Source organism: Gadus macrocephalus, chromosome 12 (genome assembly GCF_031168955.1).
Source record: "Gadus macrocephalus chromosome 12, ASM3116895v1".
In the NCBI taxonomy this organism is placed as follows: Eukaryota; Metazoa; Chordata; class Actinopteri; order Gadiformes; family Gadidae; genus Gadus; species Gadus macrocephalus.
Window position 1 is genome coordinate 1,635,059 of NC_082393.1, and position 26,463 is coordinate 1,661,521.

At 49.9% G+C, this 26,463-nt stretch overlaps 1 protein-coding gene across 1 annotated transcript in view; it reads left to right on the plus strand.

The window, feature by feature from the left end:
- Positions 1 to 22,340, plus strand: part of ryk (receptor like tyrosine kinase) — a 40,819-nt gene extending 18,479 nt beyond the window's left edge. The window contains 10 exon segments of the mRNA XM_060067500.1: positions 2,027 to 2,146; positions 2,148 to 2,175; positions 6,630 to 6,716; positions 8,801 to 8,870; positions 10,735 to 10,867; positions 14,069 to 14,178; positions 15,070 to 15,229; positions 18,015 to 18,151; positions 20,684 to 21,568; positions 21,640 to 22,340. Of these exon segments, the coding sequence (XP_059923483.1) occupies positions 2,027 to 2,146; positions 2,148 to 2,175; positions 6,630 to 6,716; positions 8,801 to 8,870; positions 10,735 to 10,867; positions 14,069 to 14,178; positions 15,070 to 15,229; positions 18,015 to 18,151; positions 20,684 to 20,795 (957 nt within the window). The 3' untranslated portion in view covers positions 20,796 to 21,568; positions 21,640 to 22,340.
- Positions 22,341 to 26,463: the final 4,123 nt, after the last annotated feature.

The window sequence follows — 26,463 nt, forward strand, 5'->3', positions numbered from 1 at the left end:
AAGAATTACATTGCAGGTTTGTTTGTTTCTCCTTTCAGAGAAGTCGATTTATCGTATAAAAAAAAAAAACGGAACGAAAGAACAAACGGTTGAACAAATATCCCTGAGATTGGTCTGAAGAGAATCCTGTGCAGCAGTGATGAACAGTGACGCTAGCCTTCAAGGCTTCTTGTTTAACGGCCACGCCTCCCCCTATGTTAAAGCCCTGTACTCCACCGCTGGGGAACCTCCTGCCTCTTCCACCGCCAAACGTCAGACCAACCTCCCAGCCAGCCTGCGTGCCAGAGCTATCGCTCTTCTCTGGCAGCTTGTGTACAGAGGCTGTGTGTGTGTGTTTACAGGCTGGAGGCCCGCCGTGTGTGTGTGTGTGTGTGTGTGTGTGTGTGTGTGTGTGTGTGTGTGTGTGTGTGTGTGTGTGTGTGTGTGTGTGTGTGTGTGTGTGTGTGTGTGTGTGTGTGTGTGTGTGTGTGTGTGTGTGTGTGTGTGTGTGTGTGTGTGATGGAGCTCCGTGCCTGACACACTCGCTCGCTCACAGCAGGGGGCATCCCCGCGGCCGGTGCGTCACGGCCCGTTCGGTGCCAGGCCGGTGTAAACCTCAGTGTTCAGCCACGCTGGGGGTCTCTACGTCACCGCCGATGGTTACGGGCCCCTCTCCTCCAGGATGGTGGTCCCCTCCTGCTGGGGGGGCCGTGAGCTTCTAGTTGAGGGGTGTCACGTCAATGTTCCTTTGAACATCATCATTAACCAGGGGTCACCAGACGACATCGATTAGTGGCGGGAAAATCGTGTTGGCAGACGTGTGTGTGTGTGTGTGGTTCCTCCTGATGTGTGTGGTTCCTCCTGATGTGTGTGTGGTTCCTCCTGATGTGTGTGTGTGTGTGTGTGTGGTTCCTCCTCATGTGTGTGTGTTCCCCCAGATGTGTGTGTTTCCTCCAGATGTGTGTGTGTGGTTGGTTCCTCCTCATGTGTTTGTGGTAACTCCTGATGTGTGTGGTTCCTCCAGATGTGTGTGTGTGTGTGGTAGGGCTGTCACTTTTTATTCGAAGTTCGAATATTCGTTCGAAGGTGGGGTGAAAAATTCGAATTCGAAGTGTAATTCTCCATTCGAACTGTAAAAATGCGCTATAAAGAAGAGAGCGGCGAGTGGCTTCTCCTCAATAAAGCGGCCCTCCTGGATCCCCGCTTCTCCCGGTTAGTCCACCTTTCCCCTGCACAGAAACGTCTCGTGACTGAAAGCCTCTCACACGAGCTCACTGAAACGGAGACCGACACTGATCGTCGCACACGACAGGGAGAAAAGTCCGCTGCTGCGCTGGGCGCGATGGGCAGCCTGTTTGGGGGACTTATACAGCACGGCTGACAGAAGCAGCTGCAACGGTAACGGAGAGCTGCGAGACTACTTGTAATTTTCTTTCCGTAAGGAATAAAACGAGCAGCATGCCGTGTTGGAGGTCGGCCTCACAGATTGTTCGTTTATATAGGCTGCGACGCTGCGTGCCATGGACGACATGCGCTCCGCATATCGCGCTCCCGAGCAGTTATTGTTAATGTGTAAAAGACAGCCGCACTTGTGTGTCGGAGCTTCCTCTTGTTGTGTTTTACAAATGTGTTATCAAAGATGTGTTTTTATCCTGTGCTGTTATGAATTCAGTAGGTATACGTGATTTCCACAATAAATCGTGTCGTGTTCTATGGGGGGGGGGGGGGGGGGTCTCGAATGTATTCGAATGTATTCGAATTAATTATGGACATTCGAAATTCGTTCGAATTTCATTTTTGGAAAAAGTGACAGCCCTAGTGTGTGGTTCCTCCAGATGTGTGTGTGTGGTTCCTCCTGATGTGTTTGTGGTAACTTCAGATGTGTGTGGTAACTCCAGATGTGTGGTAACTCCAGATGTGTGTTTGGTTCCTACTAGTGTGTGTGTGGTTCCTCCTAATGTGTGTTTGGTTCCTACTAGTGTGCGTGTGGTTCTTCCTGATGTGTCTGTGTTTGTGCGGTTCCTCCTGGTGGTTGTGTTAACGTCAGATGTGTGTGTGTGTGTGTGCAGGCTACCCGTCGCTGCGCATCGAGAAGAACGACCTCCGCAGCGTGACCTTGATGGAGGCCAAGGCCAAGGTCAAGGACATCGCCATCTCCCGGGAGAGGGGTCACACTGCGGGACGTCCTGCACGAAGGTAACCCTGGAAACACTCACTCATACGCAGTCGCACGCGCAAACGCACACACGCATGCGCACGCGTATATGCGCATGCGTGCACGCACACACATGCTTGCACATACACACGTTCGCACGCGCACAATCGTTCACACAGTCACGCTCATTGACAAACACGCACACACGCTCGTACACACCCACGCTAAAGTACAAACGCACACATGTACACACACAGTCATGCTCGTAAGCACACACAGTCACGCTCATAAACACAGTCACGCTCGTGTACAAACACAGTCATGCCATTGTATGAACACATATACGCCGCCACAATCAATGCACACACACACACACACCACACACACACACACCTTCTCAAAAAAAAACACACACACACACACACACCTTCTCAAAAAAAAACACACGCACACACACACACCTTCTCAAAAAAAAAACACGCACGCATGCGATTATGCAGTGCATTTCACAACAGCCCAGATGACACAGCACAGCCACACAACAGCCGCGTGTAGACGTTGAGCCGCTGCCAACCATAATAGCAGAGGTATCCGAACAGAAGGCGCTTTCCACCGTGTTGTTCCCGTCAGCCGTGAGGAAACCAGATTGTTTCTACTCATTAATTAGCTTTTGAGTGTGATGGGGTGAACCTTGAACCAATGTTGTTTATACACCAGGTGCATTTGGAGTTACAAAAACATGTAATCTTTTCAGTCTAGCTTTCCTTTCCAACAACAGCAGGGATGATCATGTAGAAAGACCAAATACTTTAACAATGTTCATAACTCAATAAAGTAATAGACCAGGGTCATCGTCTGGAATCCGCATAAATCAGACAAAGGAAATCGGATCATATCATAAAACTGAAGTGTGCAATAATCATTTATTGTTTTATATTGTCTGCATCAGGCTGGGAACTCTCCGCTGCAGTCCAGACTCGCTGAAGCTTTGATATATTTATGTCATCATATCATAAATCATCTTTTGATCTTACCACGCGAGTATAGACAAAATGCTAGTGCAACGACTTACTGACAGCGCAACAGCACTAACTCAATCGGAAACACGGCCGATATAGGTAAGCGTAGAAAGCAGTTCCCGGAACGCACGCAAACACCTGCGTGTTGTAACTCCGGCCGGGCCGTCCGTCAGTGACGTTCGGTTGTTGCGTCAGCGAGCCACCTGCCTGTAGTCCACACACCTCGTTCTGCCACTCAGAACCCCCGACGGGCTCCGGTGACAGCGAGGAGGAGGAGGGGGGGGTGGGGGAGAGGAGGAGTGTGGGGAGGAGGGGGAGGAGGAGGAGAGGAGGAGTGTGGGGAGGAGGGGGAGGAGGAGGAGGGTGACGAGGAGGGGGAGGAGGAGGAGGAGGAGGGAGAGGAAAGGGGAGGAGGAGGAGGAGGAGGGAGGAGGAGGAGGAGGGAGAGGAAGGGGAGGAGGAGGAGGAGGGAGAGGTGGAGGAGGGAGAGGAGGTGGAGGAGGAGGAGGGGGAGGAGGAGGAGGGTGACTAGGGAGAGGAGGAGGAGGGGGAGGAGGAGGAGGGTGACGAGGAGGAGGGAGAGGAGGAGGGGGAGGGAGAGGAGGAGGAGGAGGGGGAGGGAGAGGAGGAGGAGGAGGGAGAGGAGGTGGGGGAGGGAGAGGAGGAGGGGGAGGAGGAGGGAGAGGGAGAGGAGGAGGGGGAGGAGGTGGAGGGTGACTAGGGAGAGGAGGTGGAGGAGGAGGGTGAGGGAGAGGGAGAGGAGGAGGGTGAGGAGGGAGAGGAGGAGGCTGAGGAGGGAGAGGAGGGAGAGGAGAAGGAGGAGGAGGAGGGAGAGGAGGTGGAGAAGGAGGAGGAGGGAAAGGAGGAGGGGGGAGGAGGAGGGAAAGGAGAAGGAGGAGGAGGGAGAGGAGGTGAAGGAGGAGGAGGGAGAGGAGCGGGTGTGCGTTGGGGAGCTGGATGTTCTCGTGCGGTGGGGTGCGGGCGTGTCCGGGCAGCTCGTCTCCGCACCGCTCAGGACGGAGGCAGTGGAGCAGCCATTCCTGGGCGCGTGTCTCAACACGGGGCCCGCGTTCAGCGGCCTGTTCTTTCTCTTTTTTTCTTTTGAGAGTTTACGTTGATAGTTTATTTTGCTTAATGGCGTCTCACCGCGAGCGGATCGTTAATTCCCCTGCGGTCCCTGAATCAACTTGACGGCGGTTTAGACAAAGGGCAGTTGAGCTCTGCTGTGAGCTCCTGGGTTCCCAGCAGAGCCGAGATGCGTCTCCACACACCTTCCTCGCTCTGGGGAAATCTGCCTTTGTGCTCGAATCAAAACATCAACACAGCGGAGATGAATACAAGACGGGACTAATTATATGAGTGTACGTGAGGGAAGGTGACTCACTATGTTTTGGGGTTGTGACTAGTGTTGTGGACTAGTTAAATTACCCAACTAAATGGTAACGAGGTATGTTAGAGGTTATGACTAGCGGTGTGGATTAGTGAACGTACCCAGTCAACATGTTGATGAGATAGGTTAGGGGCAGTGTTGGGAATAACGTTATTTTTTCAGTAACGGGGTAATCTAACTAATTACTAATTCCGTCGTTACAACGCCGTTACCGTTACTGTACGAAAAATGCAGTGCGTTACTATGAATTGATTGAATAAACTGCGTAATCCGAACGCCCCCCTGGCTCCAAACACAAACTGCAAGTGAGGAGATCGGGTGGCTTAACAACGAGATAAGCGATTATGATTGGCTAAGGCAGAGTCATGTTTCATGGTAGCCAATCGGAGCCAGTGTTTTTACACACAAGCCAGGACACGCGCGCCACACACACGCAAACGCACACACCAAACCGATTCGATGAAGCAGCAGAAATGGCGGGTCCGGACCAATCCGATGAAAAGTTGGAATTTTCTGTAGTATCTGGAAGATGTTCCCCAGCCTTTGCAACCATGCAAATTGAAATCCAGGCCCCTTCCACAATGAAAATGATCACCGTCCACACTATCGTTTTCATATCGTTTTCAGAATATTTTGCATCCACGTTCCACACTGAAATCATTTTGATAAACAGTTGTTGTCATGGTTACGTTACTCCGCCACGCCTCTGTTAAGATTACAGGCGCACGATCAGATGATATTTACAGTTGATCAGCTGGTTAATCATTTTCGACCCGGTCTGGTTAATCAAACGCCGCTCCAAGTAGGCTACGGTTTGAACTGTCGTCTTTTTATTTTTTTTTACCATCACTTAAGAACATTAAGTACAGCGCTCGCCTCCGGCGTTGGAGCAACGAATATGTTTGACTCAATATGTCGAGTTGTTTCTGGAGATAAATTAGTACAATGTACAGAGAGATCCTCATTTGCATTTCACCTGCCATTCTTTTGATGAGCTTCTCGGTCTATAGCGCAAGCTTGTGGCAGTGTCATGGCAATCGAACGTCATCGTTTCTGAAAGCCTCCGTCTGTCCACACTACAACGCAAACCCATCGTTTTCACATTCATCCACCTCAGCGATCGTTTTCAGTGTCGGAATTCTCTGTTTTAGTTTGGACGGAAGGACTAAAAAGGATGAATATTGATGCATTTGTAGATTTACCCGGGTTAGTGTGGACAGGGCCTCAGTTGGAAGCATATCAGGGCCTTGAATGGGCAGTTCAACCATTTAACACATTAAGGCCAAGTGAAAACTGCTCAGAAAAATCCAAATCTTTCACATATAGCAACTTTCTTTTTTTTTAAAGTAACGCAAATAGTTACTTTCCCTGGTAACTAGTTACTTTTATTATAGAGTAATTCAGTTACTAACTCAGTTACTTTTTGGAACAAGTAGTGAGTAACTATAACTAATTACTTTTTTAAAGTAACGTTCCCAACACTGGTTAGGGGTTATGACTAGCGGTGTTGACTGGTTAACATACCTATTCAACATGTTGACAAGGTAGGTTAGGGGTTATGACTAGTGTTGTGGAGGGGTTAGGACCAGGTTTATGTAGGGTGTTGACAAGATGTGTTTGGGGAGTTGACTAGTATTGTGAAGGGGTTATGACAAAGTATGTTAGGGGAGTTGACTAGTATTGTGAAGGGATACCGACCAGGTATGATAGAGGGCTAGGACTAGGTACGTAGGGGTCTATGTTGTGATAGGTAGTTGACTAGTTATGCTCGCGGACGCAGGGTAACGGGAATTACCAGGTACGTCAGGGGTACTGACAAGGTAAAGACGTGACCAGCGACCAGCTACTGAGCCCTTGAACCCGGGGAAGGTTCAGGACGTTCTTCAGTGTTCCAGGTCGTCACTCCGGGTCTGGCGCTCTGCGGTGACAGGTCTGGCCGCCATGGAGCGGGCTCTGAGAGCCGTAGACCTCGCCCAGCCACATTAGCATAAGACCCAGACGTGGCTCCGGTGAACATCACTGACATTTGGGTCTGGCTGCTCGTCCTGCTCCTAAATAACCTCCGGCTCTCGCTCCTCCGCCTCAGGCACGTTTGGACGAATCTTCCACGGCCTCCTCCTGGACGAGAAGGACCCCACCAAAGAGAAGCAGGTCTTTGTGAAGACAGTGAAAGGTATGCTCTTGCTCTCCCTCCCTCACTCTCTCCATCTCTGCCTCCCTCCCTCTCTTTCCCTCTTAGGGCCTTTCTCCCTTTCTCTTCTTCTCTCGGTCTCTGCATTTCTCCCTCCCTCTCTCTCCCACCCTATGCTTTTCTCTCCCTCTCTCCCCCTCTCTTTGCCTCTCTCCCTCTCTGCCCCTCTCGCTACCTCCCTCTCCCTCCCTCTCTCCACACTCTCACAAGAGCTCTGAGCTCGCCAGAGAATTTCCCTTTGCTGCTCCTGGAGCCAGCTCTGAGATGTGTTTATACATCATTCAAGGATGTGGATGGATGATTTGTGGTTTGTTTTTTCAAGTTCAACCCCCTGTCTGCAGGGTTAGATTACAGTACACAGATACCGTTTTGTATCACATTAAGCGTTTTACCTATCTTGATTTATTAGCAATCAGCCTTTGTTGGCATGGGTCCTGCCCTCAGCACCCGGCTGGCAGGGAGGGGAACCCCGCGCTACCTTTGCACCGTGACGGGCCCCGTGGTATTCTAACACGGGCGTACCAGAGACACGCTGGCAGCTCTGATCAAAGTCGATCTGCAGGCGGAGGGATTTAACCCACATGGGTCAAAAGAAAGAGAAACGACGATCCCTCGCTGTGGTTACAGTAAAGGCGCTTGCACACCGCCCTGATCACCGCCTCGCTGCCGGAGGGTTCAGCGCGGCGGTGTGAAGGGCCAGGCCTTTTCAAAAGCGGCTGCTGCAGCTGCTGTTGCCGCCGCCGAAAGTTTCCACACGGGGAAAGCGGAGCGGTAGGGCAAAATCTGTGCACGTTCACGTGGGCGGCAACCGCTTCCCGGTCAACAGGCGCTTCTGTAAGCGCCTCCCCTCCGCTCTTCCCTCATTGAAATGAACGGAGGCGGCGAGTTGCCGCGCGGCGGTGTGGAGGCGCCTTAAGGATGTTCCTAGAACCAAGTGCCAAGCACTAACAATCGCTAGGTTAGCCCCTTCCCCGTATACAACACGGATAGCCAGGATAATACGCTACACGATGCCAAGTACTACTTTTAAGGGCCAGGAGCGTACGACTTACAATAGGTGTGTACATGAGGTGACACTGATGACCCCCACAGCCACCCCTCTCTCTGACACTGCAGATGTTTCTGGAGCCCTGCTTGCCCTCGGACTCCACGGTGTGTGGGGGGGGTCTCAGCCTGGCATGAGGCTGCCGCCTACCGCGCCCTGGCGCCGGGGGGGGGGGGAGGAGAGAAGAGATGCGCTCCGACTCCAACTTGCAAGGACTTCGTAAATCGTGACCGTTTAAAATTCAGAGAGGACAGTTCTTGACAAACGCGTCGGTGGCGGTCTTTCAGGACACACACCGCTGTCCGAGAGTGGAGCCCGATTCACAAGCCCTTCTCCGCGGCGTCGGCCCGAGGCCAAGTAAAGAAGGCTCAAGGGTTCCCGGTAGGGGCGGGTCTCCCAGCGACATTGTTCTTACCTTTCATCGGGTTGCCATGACGGCTGACCTCTGCCCCCCCCCCCCCGGCGCCAGGGCGCGGTAGGCGGCAGCCTCATGCCAGGCTGAGACCCCCCCCCCCCCCCCCCCACACACTTCCTGTTAGAGCAACAATGGTTGGTCCCGTGGCATGCTAGGTGAGCCAGATGCGGCCAGACTGCGGCCTCAGATTAAGAACCAGGACCTCCCGGGCCCTACCCCCCCCCACCCCGTGTGTGTGTGTGTGTGTGTGTGTGTGTGTAATGGCTTACTTCTATGGAAAGCTGCGTGGCGGCTTTGACACCAACTGAACCATTACACATTTTCTTTCTTCCTCTGTGGGTTGGTGTGTACTTAGTTCGTAACCTGAGGAGTGTTCTGGTAGTGTGTTTTCCGGAGTGTTGTGGCAGTTTGGGTGTGTAACCTTACTTTTGTGGTGGTGGTTTCGGTGCGAGTGACGTCTGCAGCCTGGATGTCAGGGTTGGTGTGTGTGTGTGTTGGGCTGGAGCATTGTGTGTGTATGAGTGTTTCACCATGTGCTCCTTTGTTAGCTGACGTGTGTGTGTGTGTGTGTGTGTAACCTCTCTCTGTTTTCTACCTGGGGTCTAGATAATGCGTCAGAGGTCCAGGTCACCATGATGCTGACAGAGAGCTGCAAGCTGCGGGGGCTCCACCACAGGTGAGTCAGGACGCCCAGGTACCTCACCTGGCCAGGTACCTCACCTGGCCAGGTACCTCACCTGGCCAGGTACCTCACCTGGCCATGTACCTCACCTGGCCAGGTACCTCACCTGTCCATGTACCTCACCTGGCCAGGTACTTCACCTGACCAGATACCTCACCTGGCCAGGTATCTCCCATACCAATGTACCTCACCTGGCCGTGTATCTCACCTGTCCATGTACCTCACCTGACCATGTACTTCAGCTGCCCATGTACCTCACCTGGCCAGGTACTTCACCTGCCCATGTACCTCACCTGGCCAGGTAACTCGCCTGCCCAGGTGTGTCACCTTGTGGGCTCTGAGTGTTTTGTATAGAAGATGCAGAGTTTAACACAGTGTCCTGGGCGCGCAAAGGCATTTTGGGAGGCCCCTCACCTCAGCGTATCTCCTGGTGGGTTAGTAGACGTTAAGTCACATAGAAGTGCAAAATAAGCCGCGATGGGTGAAATAACTCTCATACAACAGAGGTTGAGCTTGCGTAACAGGCATGCCTAGCTAATCGTTCCAGACGGGAGCTGGGTGTACCTCCTGGAGCACGCTACCTCCTCTTAGGCTGAACCCTACAGCTACCCTGTCCCAAGTCAAGACGGGGTAATCACCCCTTCTATGGAATGCTCTCAGACTGTGAATGTGTGCTCATGGAGGTGCTAGGAGACCCGTACAGCAGCAGACGGTGATGGGTGGAACATACCACCCTGTCACTTCTGGGAAATAGAGTTAATGACTCCCGGAATCATCTGTCGAGGTTTAAACGTGGAAATTCATTTTCCACGTATGTGGCACGGGAGGTCGGTGAGATCGTGTTATTGAGGTGATTTGGAGCGGCAAGTTCTGTCGGCAAGAGGTCACGACCCCGGCTGGTTTTGGTGACGAGCTGCCAACAGGTGACTCACCGCATCCCGGAGCAGAGACCAGGGGCGGAGCCTCAGTCCCTTCCTCTTTCCCCTTTCTGGCAGCGGTCAGTGTCTCAAAACAAACACCCTTCCCAGCACCACCAGCACCACTTCCCCATTCCCTGCACCACCACCATCGCAGCCTTCCCATCACCACTTTCCCCGTCTCACACCTCTCTGGAATCCAGTCTGAGCTCCGTCGCTGAGCGGAGTCACAACAGTTTGTGCCCGCTGAACCGTCGGTGGAAAAACTGCACCTTCACAAACAGACCAACGGTTCCTCTTTCCTTGCGAACTCCTGGTGAAGTGTCGGCCCTCACTGTCTCTCCTGGTGAAGTGTCAGCCCTCACTGTCTCTCCTGACGAAGTGTCAGTCCTCACTGTCTCTCCTGACGAAGTGTCAGCCCTCACTGTCTCTCCTGACGAAGTGTCAGCCCTCACTGTCTCTCCTGACGAAGTGTCGGCCCTCACTGTCTCTCTCCTGGTGAAGTGTCGGCCCTCACTGTCTCTCTCCTGGTGAAGTGTCAGCCCTCACTGTCTCTCTCCTGGTGAAGTGTCGGCCCTCACTGTCGCTCTCCTGGTGAAGTGTCGGCCCTCACTGTCGCTCTCCTGGTGAAGTGTCGGCCCTCACTCTCTCTCCTGGTGAAGTGTCGGCCCTCACTGTTGCTCTCCTGGTGAAGTGTCGGCCCTCACTCTCTCTCCTGGTGAAGTGTCGGCCCTCACTCTCTCTCCTGGTGAAGTGTCAGCCCTCACTGTCTCTCTCCTGGTGAAGTGTCGGCCCTCACTGTCTCTCCTGGTGAAGTGTCGGCCCTCACTGTCTCTCTCCTGGTGAAGTGTCGGCCCTCACTCTCTCTCCTGGTGAAGTGGTGAAATATGAAGACCTCGTATATAATGCCTTTATTTCCATCTGTTTTGTGTTTCCTCCAGGAATCTGTTGCCCATCAGCCAGGTGTGCACGGAGGACGGGGAGTCGCCCATGGTGCTACTGCCCTTCATGGCCTGGGGAAACCTCAAGCTCTTCCTGCGCCAGTGCAAGCTAGCGGAGGCTAACAACCCCCAGGTGAGCTCCCGCTAGTTAGCTTCTTAGCATATAGCTTCTGCACTGCTCAGCTGGACGCGACCTCCAGCTATTGTAGCGCTGCCGAGTATAGCGCCAGTGTAAGATATCGTCGATGCAAACGAATCCCAGGTGAGCTACCGCTATCTCTTAGCTTTTCACTTTATCTGCAATGCTTGCCTTCTCTTTTCTTCTCAGGCAAATATTATTTTTCTTTAGTTTATGAGCATAAAGCTTATAAGGATCAAGCTTGTTTACCTTCTTTATAAAATGTTAAAATAGCACTTAATAAGCAGTATCAGAATGTTACTTTCAGTGTACTGGTAGCTCATGTTGTAAATTATAGCTGCCCTATATAGAACACACAAACACCTTTTTGAGGCTTGGCTTCTCATCTCCTCAATCAACAGCCCAACCTGACAGTATCCTTCTCATTGACCTCGCGGCGGGACATTAGGTCCAGACCCTTCAACACATTAGCTGGATCATTGTTGCGTAATCACCGTCTCCCTGTTCAGACTCCTGCAGAAATGGTTGCAGGCATGTTGACAATTGGCCCCAATTGACCAATAATCTGCGGGTTTGCCTTGTTATTATGTGCTGTGTGAAGGCAGACGACAGGCTCTGGGCGGGGGGGGGGGGGGGGGGTTTGATGTGCGGTAGAACACAATGGCTCAGCTATTTTCGCTTCCCTCGGGGTGTCTTGCGTGTGTTTGGCATGGCGCGCTTGATATAAAACCCGTCCTCCTGCCAGGAGACATACGCAGACGCGTACAATAGGGCCCACAGATGAGAGGTGCTCTGAGAAGGTGTTTGTTTGAAAGAGGCAGCTTCCCGTCGCAAGACGAAGCTTGTCTCCGCTAGCAACAATCAGTGCTCTGTTTGAGTCTGAGGTGAAACTCCTCGCTCCTCTCCTCCATCTCCTAACACCTGGAGTCTGGTGAACATCACCCTCTCACTCGCTCATTAATTCATTCTTTCACAAAGGTCCCATTGTGGTCTTGGATTCGGAGGATGCCGATACTCTAACTCATTAACTCCTCACATGTCTCCTGGGAGACTGATAAAACAATCACCCTTGCACTAACTCAAATCACTCATTCGTTCTTTCGCTCACTCTCATCGTGGTCTTGGAATCTGAAGATTCCGACGCTTGTTCATTTATTCATTCGCTCATAAACTCCTCCACATGTCTTCTGGAGACCGATAAACAATCACCCACCCACTCATTCGTGCACTTTTCTCAATGTTTTTTCTGGCTCATGGAGACACTGACGGACACTCATTCATACCTTCAAGTGTCAGTGAGCAGGGTGTGAGAGTTCTGGCATGGGAGTGCACGTGTGTTGGCATGGGGGGTGTTTTTTTGAAGACATAAAGACTAGCATTAGCGTTTGGCAGAAGTTCTGAAACTGAACATCTGGTGGTCGTGGCTGAACGCCTGATATCACGGCCAGTCCTCCCCAAGAAGTACCTTCACATGGCTGATCTCAAGAACCTCCTCACCACAGTCGCTTCAAGTACCTCAATCCCAGGATGGCTTCAAGAACCTCCTCACCACAGGAACCTTCTCACCTACTCACCTCCTCACGTGATCGATCCATGAACCTCCTCACCTCCTCACTGCGATCGCTTCATGAACCTCCTCACCTCCCCACCGCGATCGATCCATGAACCTCCTCACCTCCTCACTGCGATCGCTTCATGAACCTCCTCACCTCCCCACCGCGATCGATCCATGAACCTCCTCACTTCGATCGCTTCATGAACCTCCTCACCTCCCCACCGCGATCGATCCATGCACCTCCTCACCTCCTCACTGCGATCGATCCATGCACCTCCTCACCTCCTCACTGCGATCGCTTCATGAACCTCCTCACCTCCCCACCGCGATCGATCCATGCACCTCCTCACCTCCTCACTGCGATCGATGAACCTCCTCTCTAGGATGGCCTGAGGAACCTTCTCGCCACAGCTCCGCCTCCTGCGTAGCTCACAGACACACACAGCGCCCCGCCTTTGTATGCTGATATCGGTTGAGCTTTTCACCTGACTGATTTTGGGGATTAGGACGACGGGCATTGGCTGTACTAGACGCCGTGTCAGAGAAGAGGCGGGCACACAGAACACCTCATAAATCACCGGCCACGGTGTTGCATAAGAACGGTACATGTACACAGAACGCCACACCTACTAAACAAAGGCATAAGGGGGAGGGTGTGTGGGTGTGGGTGTGTGGGTGTGGGTGTGTGTGTGTGGGTGTGTGTGTGTGTGTGTGTGTGTGTGTGTGTGTGTGTGTGTGTGTGTGTGTGTGTGTGTGTGTGTGTGTGTGTGTGTGTGTGTGTGTGTGTGTGTGTGTGTGTGTGTGTGTCAAGCTTCTGTGCTTAGAAAGAGGATTCAGTGAGGCGTCAGGGGGCACGGCTCTCACGCCGGGGACGATGGAAGGTTCAGAGAGGCCCCCAGGGCCCTCCTCCCATCTCCTGCTCCTCTTGTTGTTCAGCCTGGACCTCGTCACGCTGACAGCTGAACATGACCTCCTCTGGCCCCGCCCCAAGCACTACACAACAACAAGAGTGTGTGAGAGCTGTGCGCTGGTGTGTGCGAGAGGTTTGTGTTGAGTGTGACTGAGTTCGTGTGCGTATGAGAGTTTAAGTGTGCGTGCGTTGTGAGAGCGTGTGTGCGTCAGTCATACCTGAGCGTCGGTCTTGTGTAATAGATTTCCTCTGACTCAGAGCGTTGAGGCTAGTGGAAAACAATTTGCACCGTAACGCACCTAAAACTCTGGTCACCTTCGACCTCAGTTCTGACTCGTACATGTCGTCCCGCTGCACAGAATGAATGAAAACAAGGGGCTTGCGCCTCACACGCTTATCTCTCTGCTCAGCACTTTGTTGTTGTGGTTGGCGCCGCCTCCCCGTGAGGATTGACGGCTCCGTCTTCCAGGGTTCGTACTCCGGCCGCGTTCCTTTAGGAGGGAAACGCGCTGGAGCGACAGGAAACCGCCGCGCAAACGACCTGTTGCTGCTGCTGTCGCCAGAGGCCGACGTCTCCTGCACACGTCTCCTGCACACACGCTCTGCCCTGGTGGAAAAACACCTGTCTGACTTTGATGAGGGTTTTGAGCTACACTGTTTTTTAAATAAGCCTTCTAACCTGTCTCTGTGTCTCTCTGTGTCTGTCTGTCTGTCTCTGTCTCTCCCCCAGGCGGTTTCTCAACAGGACCTGGTCTACATGGTGATCCAGGTGGCGTGTGGGATGAGCTACCTGGCCCGTCGAGAGGTCATCCACAAAGACCTGGCTGCCAGGAACTGTGTGTGAGTGCCGGGGCTCCCCCCCGCTCTCCCTCTCCCACCTCAGACGTCTCTCAGCTCCACACCGTTTTAAAAGCGTTGGGTCTCGCTGGTGGTTTCACCTTCCACTAAGGCCGTGCGTCAAAGCAGACAATTTAAGTTGGAATAGCTTCAAAATGAGGGCTGCAAGTGCCGACAGAGATTCTGAATAGAACTAAACCTGGTGGACCCACACACACACACACGCAGACAAACACACACACACACCCTTAAACACGGAGTTAGCTCCATTACTATTAGTGCAACGTCTTCCATTACTGTGGCCTGGAACAGAAAATAAACTCAAATTTGCAGCTGAATGCGCTCATTTTGTGCTTGGCTCAAGCTGTATCGCCAGGGCTCACCACAGCGTATAGCGCTGTGGCTTAAGGCCTAACCAGCATTCAGGTGCTGCATCGCCACGTGGGTACGTAGGGGTCTCTAGTCCCCGGGGTGAGGTGACCTGCACCTCTGAACCCACACATCAGGATCCTCCTGGTGAACCACGGAGGGGCGATGTCTGTTTTCGGTTCATCTGTATGATCGGATCTTCTGCACATTGTATTCTGCAATTTTTTCAACAAGAGCTTTTCCTTAGATGAATGAGAGCTGTCCTGATTGGTCAGAAATGACCCAGGAGATGTGGTGGTATCCATTCTCATGGTCTCTTACAGAGGCAGGCTGACAGTCAAGCAGAACAGACGTTTCCATCGCTAATGGCTGACGGATGGCTAGGAAACTTCCAACTAATGACTCAGATTCCAGCTCTTAAATCTTGCAGCACCTATTCTTCTGTCGCGTGTGGCCCTTCCTCCTCACGACGCATAACGCCCTCCCTCCCCTCCCTCCCTCCCCTCCCTCCCCTGTCTCCCCCAGCATCGATGACAACATGCAGGTGAAGATCACGGACAACGCCCTGTCCCGGGACCTGTTCCCCATGGACTACCACTGCCTGGGGGACAACGAGAACCGACCGGTCCGCTGGATGGCGCTGGAGAGTCTGCTCAACCACGACTTCTCCAGCGCCAGCGACGTGGTGAGACGCCGAGGCAGCCGGGGGTTCACTCTGGGGGTGGCTGTGGTTCCGTCGTTCTGCCTGGCGAAGCACTGTGTAAACTGTGTTATTAAAGGTTACGTCATGTATATATGAATGCCGGCTGTCGCCTTGCATTGTGGACACCGTAGTTTGTTCATTTATCAGACTATTTTATCCAAAGTGAGGTCACGTCATGTCATTAAGGAGCAGGTAGGGGTTAAGGGTCATCCTTCTCGAGGATGATTATTTCTATCCATCTCCCTGTCTCCTGATTGGTCCACTTAGTGGTCCCCAATCCAGCTGTCAAATCACTGAGGTGAAATGATTTTTAGGGCGGCAGTAGCTCAGGAGGTAGAGCGGGTTGTCTGGTAACCGGAAGGTTGCTGGTTCGATCCCCGGCTCCTCCTAGCCGAGGTGTCCCTGAGCGAGACGCCTCACCCTGACTGCTCCTGACGAGCTGGCTGTCGCCCTGCGTGGTCGACTCAACCGTCGGGGTGTGAATGCGTGTATGAACGGTTGTAAGTCGCTTTGGATAAAAGCGTCGGCAAATCTCCTAGATGTAAAATGTAAATATAAAATGAGATCAAACCAGTTGGTTGATGCATCGACAAATAAAATGCAAAAGTGAGAACAATGACCTTTCAAAGGTCTGCCTGAACAGGAACTTCAGCTCCTACAGGAACCTGACGACTGATGCGCTCATCAGCCGGGCCGTGACATCTTAACCACAGGTCACATGACGCTGATGACACCCGTCAGCTGCCACTGTCCCGAGGAGAAGGTTCCGGTCCCTCCTTCGGTTGTGGTTTAGTGTGAACCTCCACCGCATTACAAAAGCATGAGGCCTCAGTTCTAGATGATGAGATGATGATAACAGTTGATAAAATACGCTCCGTGTATGAATAGACTGCCAAAAACGATCCTAAATAGACTATCATCATCTAGATCAGTCTTTGCCAAGGACTGGGTCAAGACCACCATTTCAATTGGGTCGCAAAATAAATGTAAATAAAAAAAGAATATATGTTATTTTTTTACACATTAGCATTTAAAAAAACTTTCAACAAGAATCATGTTTTTGATAGTACTGAATGTTTGTTGTTCTGAGAATTTTACTTTTAACATTGAATCTAGTTGAAAGGCTAACGTACGTTGTGTTTTGTTTTTACTGATTAGAGGAAATAATAATAATGAGATGGCCAAAACAAGGTGATGTTAACTCTGCCTACATTTATTTATTTGGTCTGATTTATAAAGTATTTAATATGTGTATTATGTTTTCAATAACAAGTGCATAAAACAAAGTTGTGATTTATCTCTTCGAAATGGCTGGTTAAAGTTCATATATAATGGGATGTGGAATTGGCAGTAAAAACGTTCAGGGATGTTCATTTATGCACAAATGTGTTCTTCTCACGATTTTATAGATAAGGCCTATTGTGAATTGGGTCACGATGGTTTGTAATTTAAAAAAAAAAGGTTTGGGAAACACTGATCTAGATAATAAGATGATGATAACAGTTGATAAAATACGCCCTGTGTATAAATAGACACACACACACACACACACACACCACCGCCCTTTTCCTGGCCAGGTCAACGCACACATTCACTTACAGTAAAGACATCCCAGCGATAAAACAATTTACTGCTGTATATACATATCGCTGTGACGCTTTGGCAATTAGCTTTACTCACACACTGGGGGGAAAGCGGAGCCAGACATATACAACAGCTGAGGGCCCTAGCCCTTCCAGGGTACTGTAGGAGCCCCCCCCCTGCCCCCTTGGGGGGGCTCCGGTGGCGTGGGGGATCTCCGCGAGACACTCTCCAGGCCGCCCGCACACGGGCAGCGCTGGCAACGCCGCCTCCATGAATGGAGTTCACGCTACGCACTGCCCATTCATCACTATAGTCTCTCGCTCTCTCTGTCTCTCTCTCTCTCTCTCTCTCTCTGTGCTCCTGAAGTCCCCACATGTCCTTTAAAGGCAGTGTGTGTTGTTGTTTGGGGGACCCTGGCGTCACGGTGGGGAACTTTGTTTACAGGAGTCGGCCGTTGGCCCGATCTGATTGGTCGGGCGAGGGTTCTAAACTTCAATTTGGGGCCTTCTGGTCTCCTAGTGGGGCTAGACCAGGTGGATTAATGAGCGCATGTGATATGATGGTGATGGTGAAATGACTAGTGATGCCCTGGGAGGAAATGCCACTTAATTTGGTTTATTTTTCACAAAAGGACCAGATTGTAGTCTCTTTCATAAAAGTGTAATTCATCATGTAGATGGCTCGTTATCTGTTGTCGATGGAAAATGTTGGCATCCAAGTAACCAGTGTGCCTGGCTCAAGGGCTGATTGCACCGGTACCTTGTTAGCCCTCCCGACCTCCTTATCAAAACATTTGGTAAGAATGCTTAATATCTAAAGTGCATATTGCCAATATTTCCCTGGAAAACTTTTTGTTCCTCAGTTATAGTTACGTTTGCTAAATTTTTCCATCCTAATTGTGAGCTTGGAGATCACATGTTAGTACTTTCGGGGAATGATTGCATCTCACTCCCTTATCTGGCAGTCTGACTCAGAGGTCTTTGCTTCCTTTTGTAACTAGTCAGACTTGTGTCTCCTGTCAATGACTAGCGTTATGTAATGCCAAAGTAATGTGATGCTCACTCCTCCCGTGTTGTTAATGCATTGAGCCGGATGCGTATTCACTCTGTTGTGTCATTGTGTGTTCACTGTGTGTTGTGTCGATGCGTGTTGTTCACTCACTCATTTCGTCGTGTTTCCTCAGTGGGCGTTTGGCGTGACGCTGTGGGAGCTGATGACCCTGGGCCAGACGCCCTACGTGGACATCGACCCCTTTGAGATGTCGGCCTACCTGAAGGACGGCTACAGGATAGCTCAGCCAATCAACTGCCCTGACGAGCTGTAAGTCACCTCACCGTCCCTCATAGCCTTCAACGCTACCACTTTACCAACATCGTGAACTTTACCAACATCGTGAACTTTACCAACATCGTGAACTTTACCAACATCGTGAACTTTACCAACATCGTGAACTTTACCAACATCCTGAACTTTACGACCATCCTGAACTTTACGAACATCGTGAACTTTACAAACATCGTGAACTTTACAAACAATATACTTTATTAACATAATACACTTTACTAACATGGTTTGCGAATATCCTTAACTTTAAAAACATTGTCTACGAACATCGTGAACTTGACGAACAAAACACGGTAAAAGGGCTGGGCGATATCGCCAAAATATCATATCCCGATATAGGTCATTCATATCCCGATAACGATATATATCACGATATAGCACATTTTCTGTAAATTCGATGAATAAATTGTTTATATAAAATGACCACATGGAAAGGCCTATTTCGTATTACATTTTTAATTATATACTCTACAAATAAAGATAACTTACTCATAATTATTTTTCTCCTTTTATTTAGAACTTTTGTGCAAATTATGCATGTAAAAAAAAATATGAATGTATCTAAAAAGGTAAATATAAAACACTTTTTTGGTTGGTTTTCAACAATATTAAAACCAACCATACCAATAGTCTTTAACAATATAACTGTATTGTAGCGGCAAACAAAAATGAATACCGGCCTAACATAAATATTGGTATATAAAATACGAAATGTGAACATGGAACACTTTCAAGTTCAAACCAATGCAGCAAAATAAGGCTCACAATAGAAAATAACAAGCAAGTTTTGAGCACTCAACGACTGTACTTTGGATTTCATCCGTAGACTCTCTCCGTACTGTTTGTCGTGATTCTTTCGTTGGTGGTAAAATAGGTTGTTTGAGTCTGGTGAGGGGACCGGTTTGCGGCATACTTTACAGAGTACATTTTCTGGTCTGTGTCCGACTTTTCAAACCCAAACCACGTCCATGCGATAGAGTAGCCCCTCTTTTAGGTACGAGCTCACTTTGTCTTAGCTGGTTGTCGGAGTCCTTCTCCTGTTCAGAATTGTCCCGTTCACCCTCCTCCATGTTTGTTTGTGTTGCCTTCATGTGCCGTGTGGAAGAATGTAAAGCGTCGTCCAAATAAATAAAAATATTACCGTAAAGAGTGTAATTTGGAACAAGACGATATAATATGAATATGCATAATATGAAACGATGGACATTTTTATATCCTCACACCATATATATCGTCATATCGCCCAGCCCTAATCGCTAACTTCACAAATGCAGATCCGATCATTGTCTGGAATATGCCGATCTAAAGAAGGCAAACGTTTTTCCGAAGGTGTTCCCAGGAATTTTCTGGAACTTCCTAGAATGCAGTCGGCCACGGAGTGTGTTGGGCTGGTGTATGTTCTCTCTCTAGCACCACGATATGCTTCGAACAGAAGCCGTTTGATGGTTTAATATTTAATGGGCCATGCTTTCGTCTGTTTCTTACTCTCATTAATATCCCCTCAGATTGTGCTCTCACAGGGATGTTTAGAGTCGTTATGTAGGCACTGCAGGGGGACGTCTTGGTCTTCTTGTTCCCATTACTCGGGTTTCTACTACTCAAACACTTCAGAGTACAGTAGGGCACAGAACAAGCACGCAGCACATTCCAGTGCTACATGAGTGTGTTTACAACGGATTTAGTCTTAAAGTTACTAGGTTCAGTTAAGGGTTTTCTTACCGACACAGCAGAAAGTACAGGACAGTGTTAGAAATAATAAAACGACAAGAATCAGACCCAGAAAATCTGTAGACTCGGTGACGGTACGACCCCGCCCTGCAGTTCACCGTGGGACGGTAGTGTTGGCAGGTGAGCGTATGAGTTCAGTTTTCACAGGTTCTGTTTTCAGGTGACGAGTGTGTTTCCAGCGAACGAGAGGCTGGCGTCTCCCAAACAACAGAGTAGTAATTGATTGTTGGGCCGGTTCCTCCCTCCACAAACAAACCAAATGAAAACTTGAATCAGTCCAGCACAAAATCCCACGCTGTTCCTGCGGTTTGACCTTTGGCAAGAATAGGTGTTGATGGGATCAGCTTCCTCTCTGCCCGGCTGGGGGGTGGTGCTCTGGCTCGGCTTCTGCTCCGCCTGGCGGCTCTGTTTTCTGTGTTGCGGTTGGCTCCTGCAGGCTCTGTATATTTAAGGGTTGTTGTGGTTCTGTTCTCTGATTGGTTGCCTGCGTTGTTCTGTTACCTACCATGTTTTGATTGGTTGCTGTTGATCTCTGGTTCTTCGTTTTTGATTGGTTGTTCTGTTCCCCGTTGTATTCTCATTGGTTTCTAGGGTCTGGTTCTGTATTCTCATTGGATGTTGGGGTTTGGTTCTTTGTTCTGATTGGTTGCAGTGCTGTGGGCTGTGTTCTTATTGGTTGTGTTGCGTGCTGTGTTCTGGTTAGTGTTGTCTTGGATGCTGTGTTCTGATTGGCCGCTGTACTCCCCGCTCCGTTCTGATTGGCCGCTGTGCTCCCTGCAGGTTTGCGGTGATGGCGTGCTGCTGGGCGCTGGACCCGGAGGAGCGGCCCAAGTTCCAGCAGCTGGTCCAGTGCCTGACCGAGTTCCACGCCGCCCTGGGCGCCTACGTGTGACCCGCCCCCCCGTTGTCTATAGTCCCGCCCCCGAGAACTGGCCGGACGCTGTCTATAGTCCAGCCCCCTGAGAACCAACCAGGACGCTGTTTACAGCCCCGCCCCCTGAGAAACAACCAGGATGCTTTCTATAGTCCCGCCCCCTGAGAACCACCAGGACGCTGTCTATAGTCCCGCCCCTGAGAACCAACCAGGATGCTTTCTATAGTCCCGCCCCTGAGAACCAACCAGGATGCTTTCTATAGTCCTGCCCCCTGAGAACCACCAGGCCGCTTTCTATAGTCCCGCCCCTGAGAACAACCAGATCGCTTTCTATAGTCCCGCCCCTGAGAACAACCAGGTCGCTTTCTATAGTCCCGCCCCTGAGAACAACCAGGATGCTTTCTATAGTCCCTCCCCCTGAGAGCCCTCATCTTGTGAAGGGGCTGAAATCGTGCCTTTTTATAGAACTATGTATATAAACTAATTACACCAAACGTTGAATTAGTTTTATATATATTATACAAAACAAGAAAGCAGCATCTGTTACGGTTGGATTTGTAAAGTTTTTTTTTTATTATAGTATAGCGGTTTTACATTTTTACAGAATTGTTACGTGCTTTTTTTATATCTTCCACAAGCTTTAAAGGCGCTGGGGGTTCCCCCCCCCCCCCCCTGCCAGCATGCTACCATGTACGGGCTCGAACCCCCAACCTTACAGACAGTATTCTACACGCTGGGGTGGAGCTTTGTAGAGTGCCTCCCAGTGGCCCGGGGGGGGAGGGGGCGAACCAGTGGGGGGGGGGCAGTAGGGGGGAGGGGCGAACCAGTGGGGGGGGGGCAGTAGGGGGGAGGGGCAGACCAGTGGGGGGGGGGGGCCAGCAGGGGGCGCTCCATGGTATTATTTGTATATATTCCTGTTCTCCACAACAGTCTTTCGGTACGAGGAGCTTCTTCACACGGACGTTTCCATGGCGACCCCTAACAATGCTCTACGGATGTTGCCGCTTATTACATTTTCATTATTTTTTTCTTCCGGACGACACGGTAAAAAAAAAAAAGAAGTAAAAACACCATGTGCCACAGACCCCTGATGATGACCTCCGACCTCTGTAGGTCACGTCACACGGCCTGGTCTTCAAGATGAACTCACGACACGGGTCATTGGTTGGCGTGGTCGATGTACTCGTATTGGTGTTTGATCAGAAGCTATTTGACGTTTTTTATTTTAATTTTATATTATATATATATATATTGTTTTTATTTGCTGGTTTGCCATCATTTCAGATTTGTGAATTCCGCCATTTTGTCCGGTTTCGTACGTTTTGTCAACGGAACCGGAACCCAGAACCAGAACCTTCGACCGGACCGGACCCACGACCCGGACGGCGTTCTGTCATCGGTGAACACGTGGAACAGGAACCATCACTGTGAAACACGAGAGACTGCTAACCCCCGTCCCTGGGATGAGCGCTGAGGTCGCTGCGGGCCTGTGTGGGTCGCTGGCTCCCAGCCGCTCTCTGAATGAATCTTCTTCACACATTAAACGGGACCTGTTCAACATCGCCTTGGCTCCGGTTCCTCGCTAGTCTGGGCTAGTTCCCCCGCTCCCCGAAGCACTCCCCCTTCTCCTCCTTCAAGGCCTTGGAGGCGTAGAAACAACCGTGATTACAGATTAACGTTTATCTGGCTGGCGGGGCTATATTTAGTACACAGCCCTGTCATTTGCCAAGCGTTGATGTTTCTGCTTCTATAAATGATACAGAAATGTTCCTGTATCCCTCCGCCGCCAGGGGAGACCGGATCTACGTCCAGGACCGTGCTGCCGGGCGGGGGGGTTTCCGGCCTCCAGTGTGGGGGTCTGTGTTTCTCGCTCCTCGCTGATGAGGAGTCACAGCTGCTGTCGCTTCAAAATAACCGGGGGGGGCGGGGGTTAGGAGTGCCAGCACTTCATTTCTGTGAACTCACAGATTTTTGTATGACTCAAAATACAAACGTAGCCTGTGTGACGCTGACAAAAACATGACAGTTGGGCTCTTGACCAACGATCCACTGCAGGGTCTAGTTTGGTTGTACTGTAGAGGTAACCAGTGCAGGTCTGTCCCCTGTAGGGTTTAGTACCGGGTGACTAGAGGTAACCAGTGCAGGTCTGTCCCCTGTAGGGTTTAGTACCGGGTGACTGTAGAGGTAACCAGTGCAGGTCTGTCCCCTGTAGGGTTTAGTACCGGGTGACTGTAGAGGTAACCAGTGCAGGTCTGTCCCCTGTAGGGTTTAGTACCAGGTGACTGTAGAGGTAACCAGTGCAGGTCTGTCCCCTGTAGGGTTTAGTACCGGGTGACTGTAGAGGTAACCAGTGCAGGTCTGTCCCCTGTAGGGTTTAGTACCAGGTGACTGTAGAGGTAACCAGTGCAGGTCTGTCCCCTGTAGGGTTTAGTACTGGGTGACTGTAGAGGTAACCAGTGCAGGTCTGTCCCCTGTAGGGTTTAGTACCAGGTGACTGTAGAGGTAACCAGTGCAGGTCTGTCCCCTGTAGGGTTTAGTACCAGGTGACTGTAGAGGTAACCAGTGCAGGTCTGTCCCCTGTAGGGTTTAGTACCAGGTGACTGTAGAGGTAACCAGTGCAGGTCTGTCCCCTGTAGGGTTTAGTACCAGGTGACTGTAGAGGTAACCAGTGCAGGTCTGTCCCCTGTAGGGTTTAGTACCAGGTGACTAGAGGTAACAATTACAATTACAATTAAGGCATTTAGCAGACATCGGTTAATACACACATTGACGGCAGAGTCAACCATGCAAGGCGACAGCCAGCTCGTCAGGAGCAGTTAGGGTTAAGTGTCTTGCTCAGGGACACATCAACACTGGTAACCAGTGCAGTGGTAACTAGGGTAACTAGTATCCACTGTACGGTCTAGTACAGGTTACTGTACAGCTAACCAGTTCAGTAGAAACCACTGTAGGGTCTAATACGGGGGGACTAGAGCTAACCAGTTCAGTAGAGTCCACTCCATGGTCTTGTACGCGGTGACTGGTAACCAGTGCAGTGTATATAGTCCGCTGTACTGTGCAGCATCAGGATAGGACGTATGTCAGCCGTATAGGACAGTGTTTACTGTACAGTACATAACTGTTTATGTACAGTAGACCGTGGACGCACTGAGACGTTTATTAATCCGCTGGCAGGACGCCCAGATGTTTCTAAGCCAGGAGACAATAAGTGGTGATCTCTCACATAGTTCTTATCAACCAACTGCTCTGCTGGTAATAAATGCATACAACTCAGCAGGTTAAAATAATCACAAAGCAAAACACATTCTATAACGACGCCATTTAGGAATATGGCATGAGGATTGTATGGTTTCAGTGTGGAAATTAGGACTCTGTTTTTAGGGTTAATTATAGTTATTTGCTGGCCCTTTTCCAGGGTTTTGCCACTTTAAGATGCTAAGCCATCATTTCAACAAACTGAAGAACTGAGGAGAAAAGTTGTTTGTCTGTGAAATAAGAATCGTGTTTAAATTAAATGCTAATTTCAAAGGTTTGTTCATCTGGTCTGATACAGGTAACTGCAGTCCTCTGATTGGCTAAAACAGGTGCCATTGTGTCATGTGACACACTGTCCACCAGACCATTGGACACATTTGAGCCGATCAGTAAAGGAGAATCCATGAGTTGTGATGCAGTCTAAACCAGCAGCAGTCACTTTGTGTCATCTGGTTTGGGACCTGTGACCTAGGAGCAGGTTGAACTGAAACATGATGTTTACTCCCAGACCGCCGCAGGTCTAATAGATCGAGATGAGGGGCTGTTATGCGTCTTGTGATGGTGGCTCGCTAACCAAGGTTTCTGAGCGATCATGCCAGGTTATATTTAGCTTTTGCATGGCCTTTCCATTGGCTGTTACTGTAGGCTTCCTGCCTTTGGGTCTGTGCTCGGCTGGTGTCATCAATCAGTCCTGTCCAGTCGCTCTGGACTCAAACTAACAATTTGAAGTGTGTTTTATTTGTTTGGAGATTCCCCCCCCCCCCCCCCCCCCTGTATTTTTTGGACAATTCTGTTGCCCGTTTTATCAGTTTTATTCCAATGAATACAAGTTAATTAACTCCAACTCCTCCGCCAGCCTGAGACACAACCTTGTCCTGTTTAATGCAAAAAGGGAAATTACGGTTTTAAAGAACCTGCTTTTTAGTTCTTAATCAATAAGAAATACTTGAATTTACATCGGTCTCTACAACTTACTTTCAATGCAATATTAAACTAAAGATTAGTAATGTAATACATGCATTAATAGAGTTTAATTCTTCAAGTCTTGTCACAAAAGAAATAGGGTCCTTCAGTTTAAAGAACTTGTGGTTTGTCATAGTCCTAAATACAATATTATCCTAGGCCGGTATGCTATATAAGGCTACCTAAAGCCCTACTTGTTATGTGCCCCAGTGCTGGAGCTATTCCTGTGTGGGCCGGTTTTCAGTAATCAACAGTATTTACAGTAACTGCAGGTCAACTGATGCTAATCACAGCGTATTGACAGTAGGAGCTGATTGCCGTCTATCAGCGCGGCCATCAGTTGTAAAGTAAGGTCCAACAGGAGACATTGTTTTTGTCCATAGTTGGAGCATGAAGTAGACTTCCAGGAGAATAAAGTCAGAACAGAAAATAATCACATATGGGCCTTATCCTCTTGGTAGAAAAGCCAGATTATGAGTCTTCCAAACAAGTGCTTTCTATGTGTCCATATGTGTCAAAAAGAAAATCAACTCAAACTTGTTCAAACGAAAAAAAAAAAAAATGAAGGAAAGAGACACCAGGGGCCTCATGTACTAAGACTTGCGTGGATTTCATACTGAAACTTGGCGTACGCCAAAACCCAGAAACTGTCTTACGCACAAATAAATTCAGATGTATCAAAGTGTGCGAACGCATGGATCCAAGCACGTTTCTTTTGTACATCTCAATCAACGTGGAATTGAGCGCACATGCCGAGGTGCCAAACTCCTCCCTGTCCACGCCCTCATTTGAATATGCAATTTCATTTAAATAGGCCTCTGGACCTGAGATTCACCTCTTAATCCGATCACCTGGCACCATGAACAGAGGCAAAAAACGAAACTTCACGGAGTCCGAGCTCGAGATTTTGCTCCACGAGGTAGAAATGCGCAAGCATGTGCTATTTGGAACCCTGTCAACAGGGATAAATGCAAAACAAAAGAGAAGTGAGTGGGAGCGTGTTTGCGAGGCCGTCAATGCAGTGGGGTCTCAGCAGCGCACACTCTGAAATTAAAAAAAAAGTGGTCAGACCTCAAGGTGGAGGTGAAGCGGAGGGTTTCTGCCCACCGCCGAAGCGTGGGGGGACGGGAGTGGGGGAACTCTCCCCCTTCGATTTGAGAGTGGCCGCTTTGATCGGTGACACGGCTCTCACCGGAGTGGTGGGAGCCCATGAAGGGGACACCGATCATCCCCAAGGTAAATATGCTGAAGTCATAAATGCTGTAATTATACTGGTCATACAATTGGCTGCTTGCAATACACATAAGTCGTGCGTAAAGATGCCAGGATATTAAAGACTTTGACTCGTGTTTATCAACTTAAATTTTTTATTTTTGAATAGACAAGCAAGGAGAGGGCACGGATTGCTCCGTCGGCCCCGGCGTCTCCAGCGCCCTTCGGATTTGACCATTTGTGATGTCCTCTAACA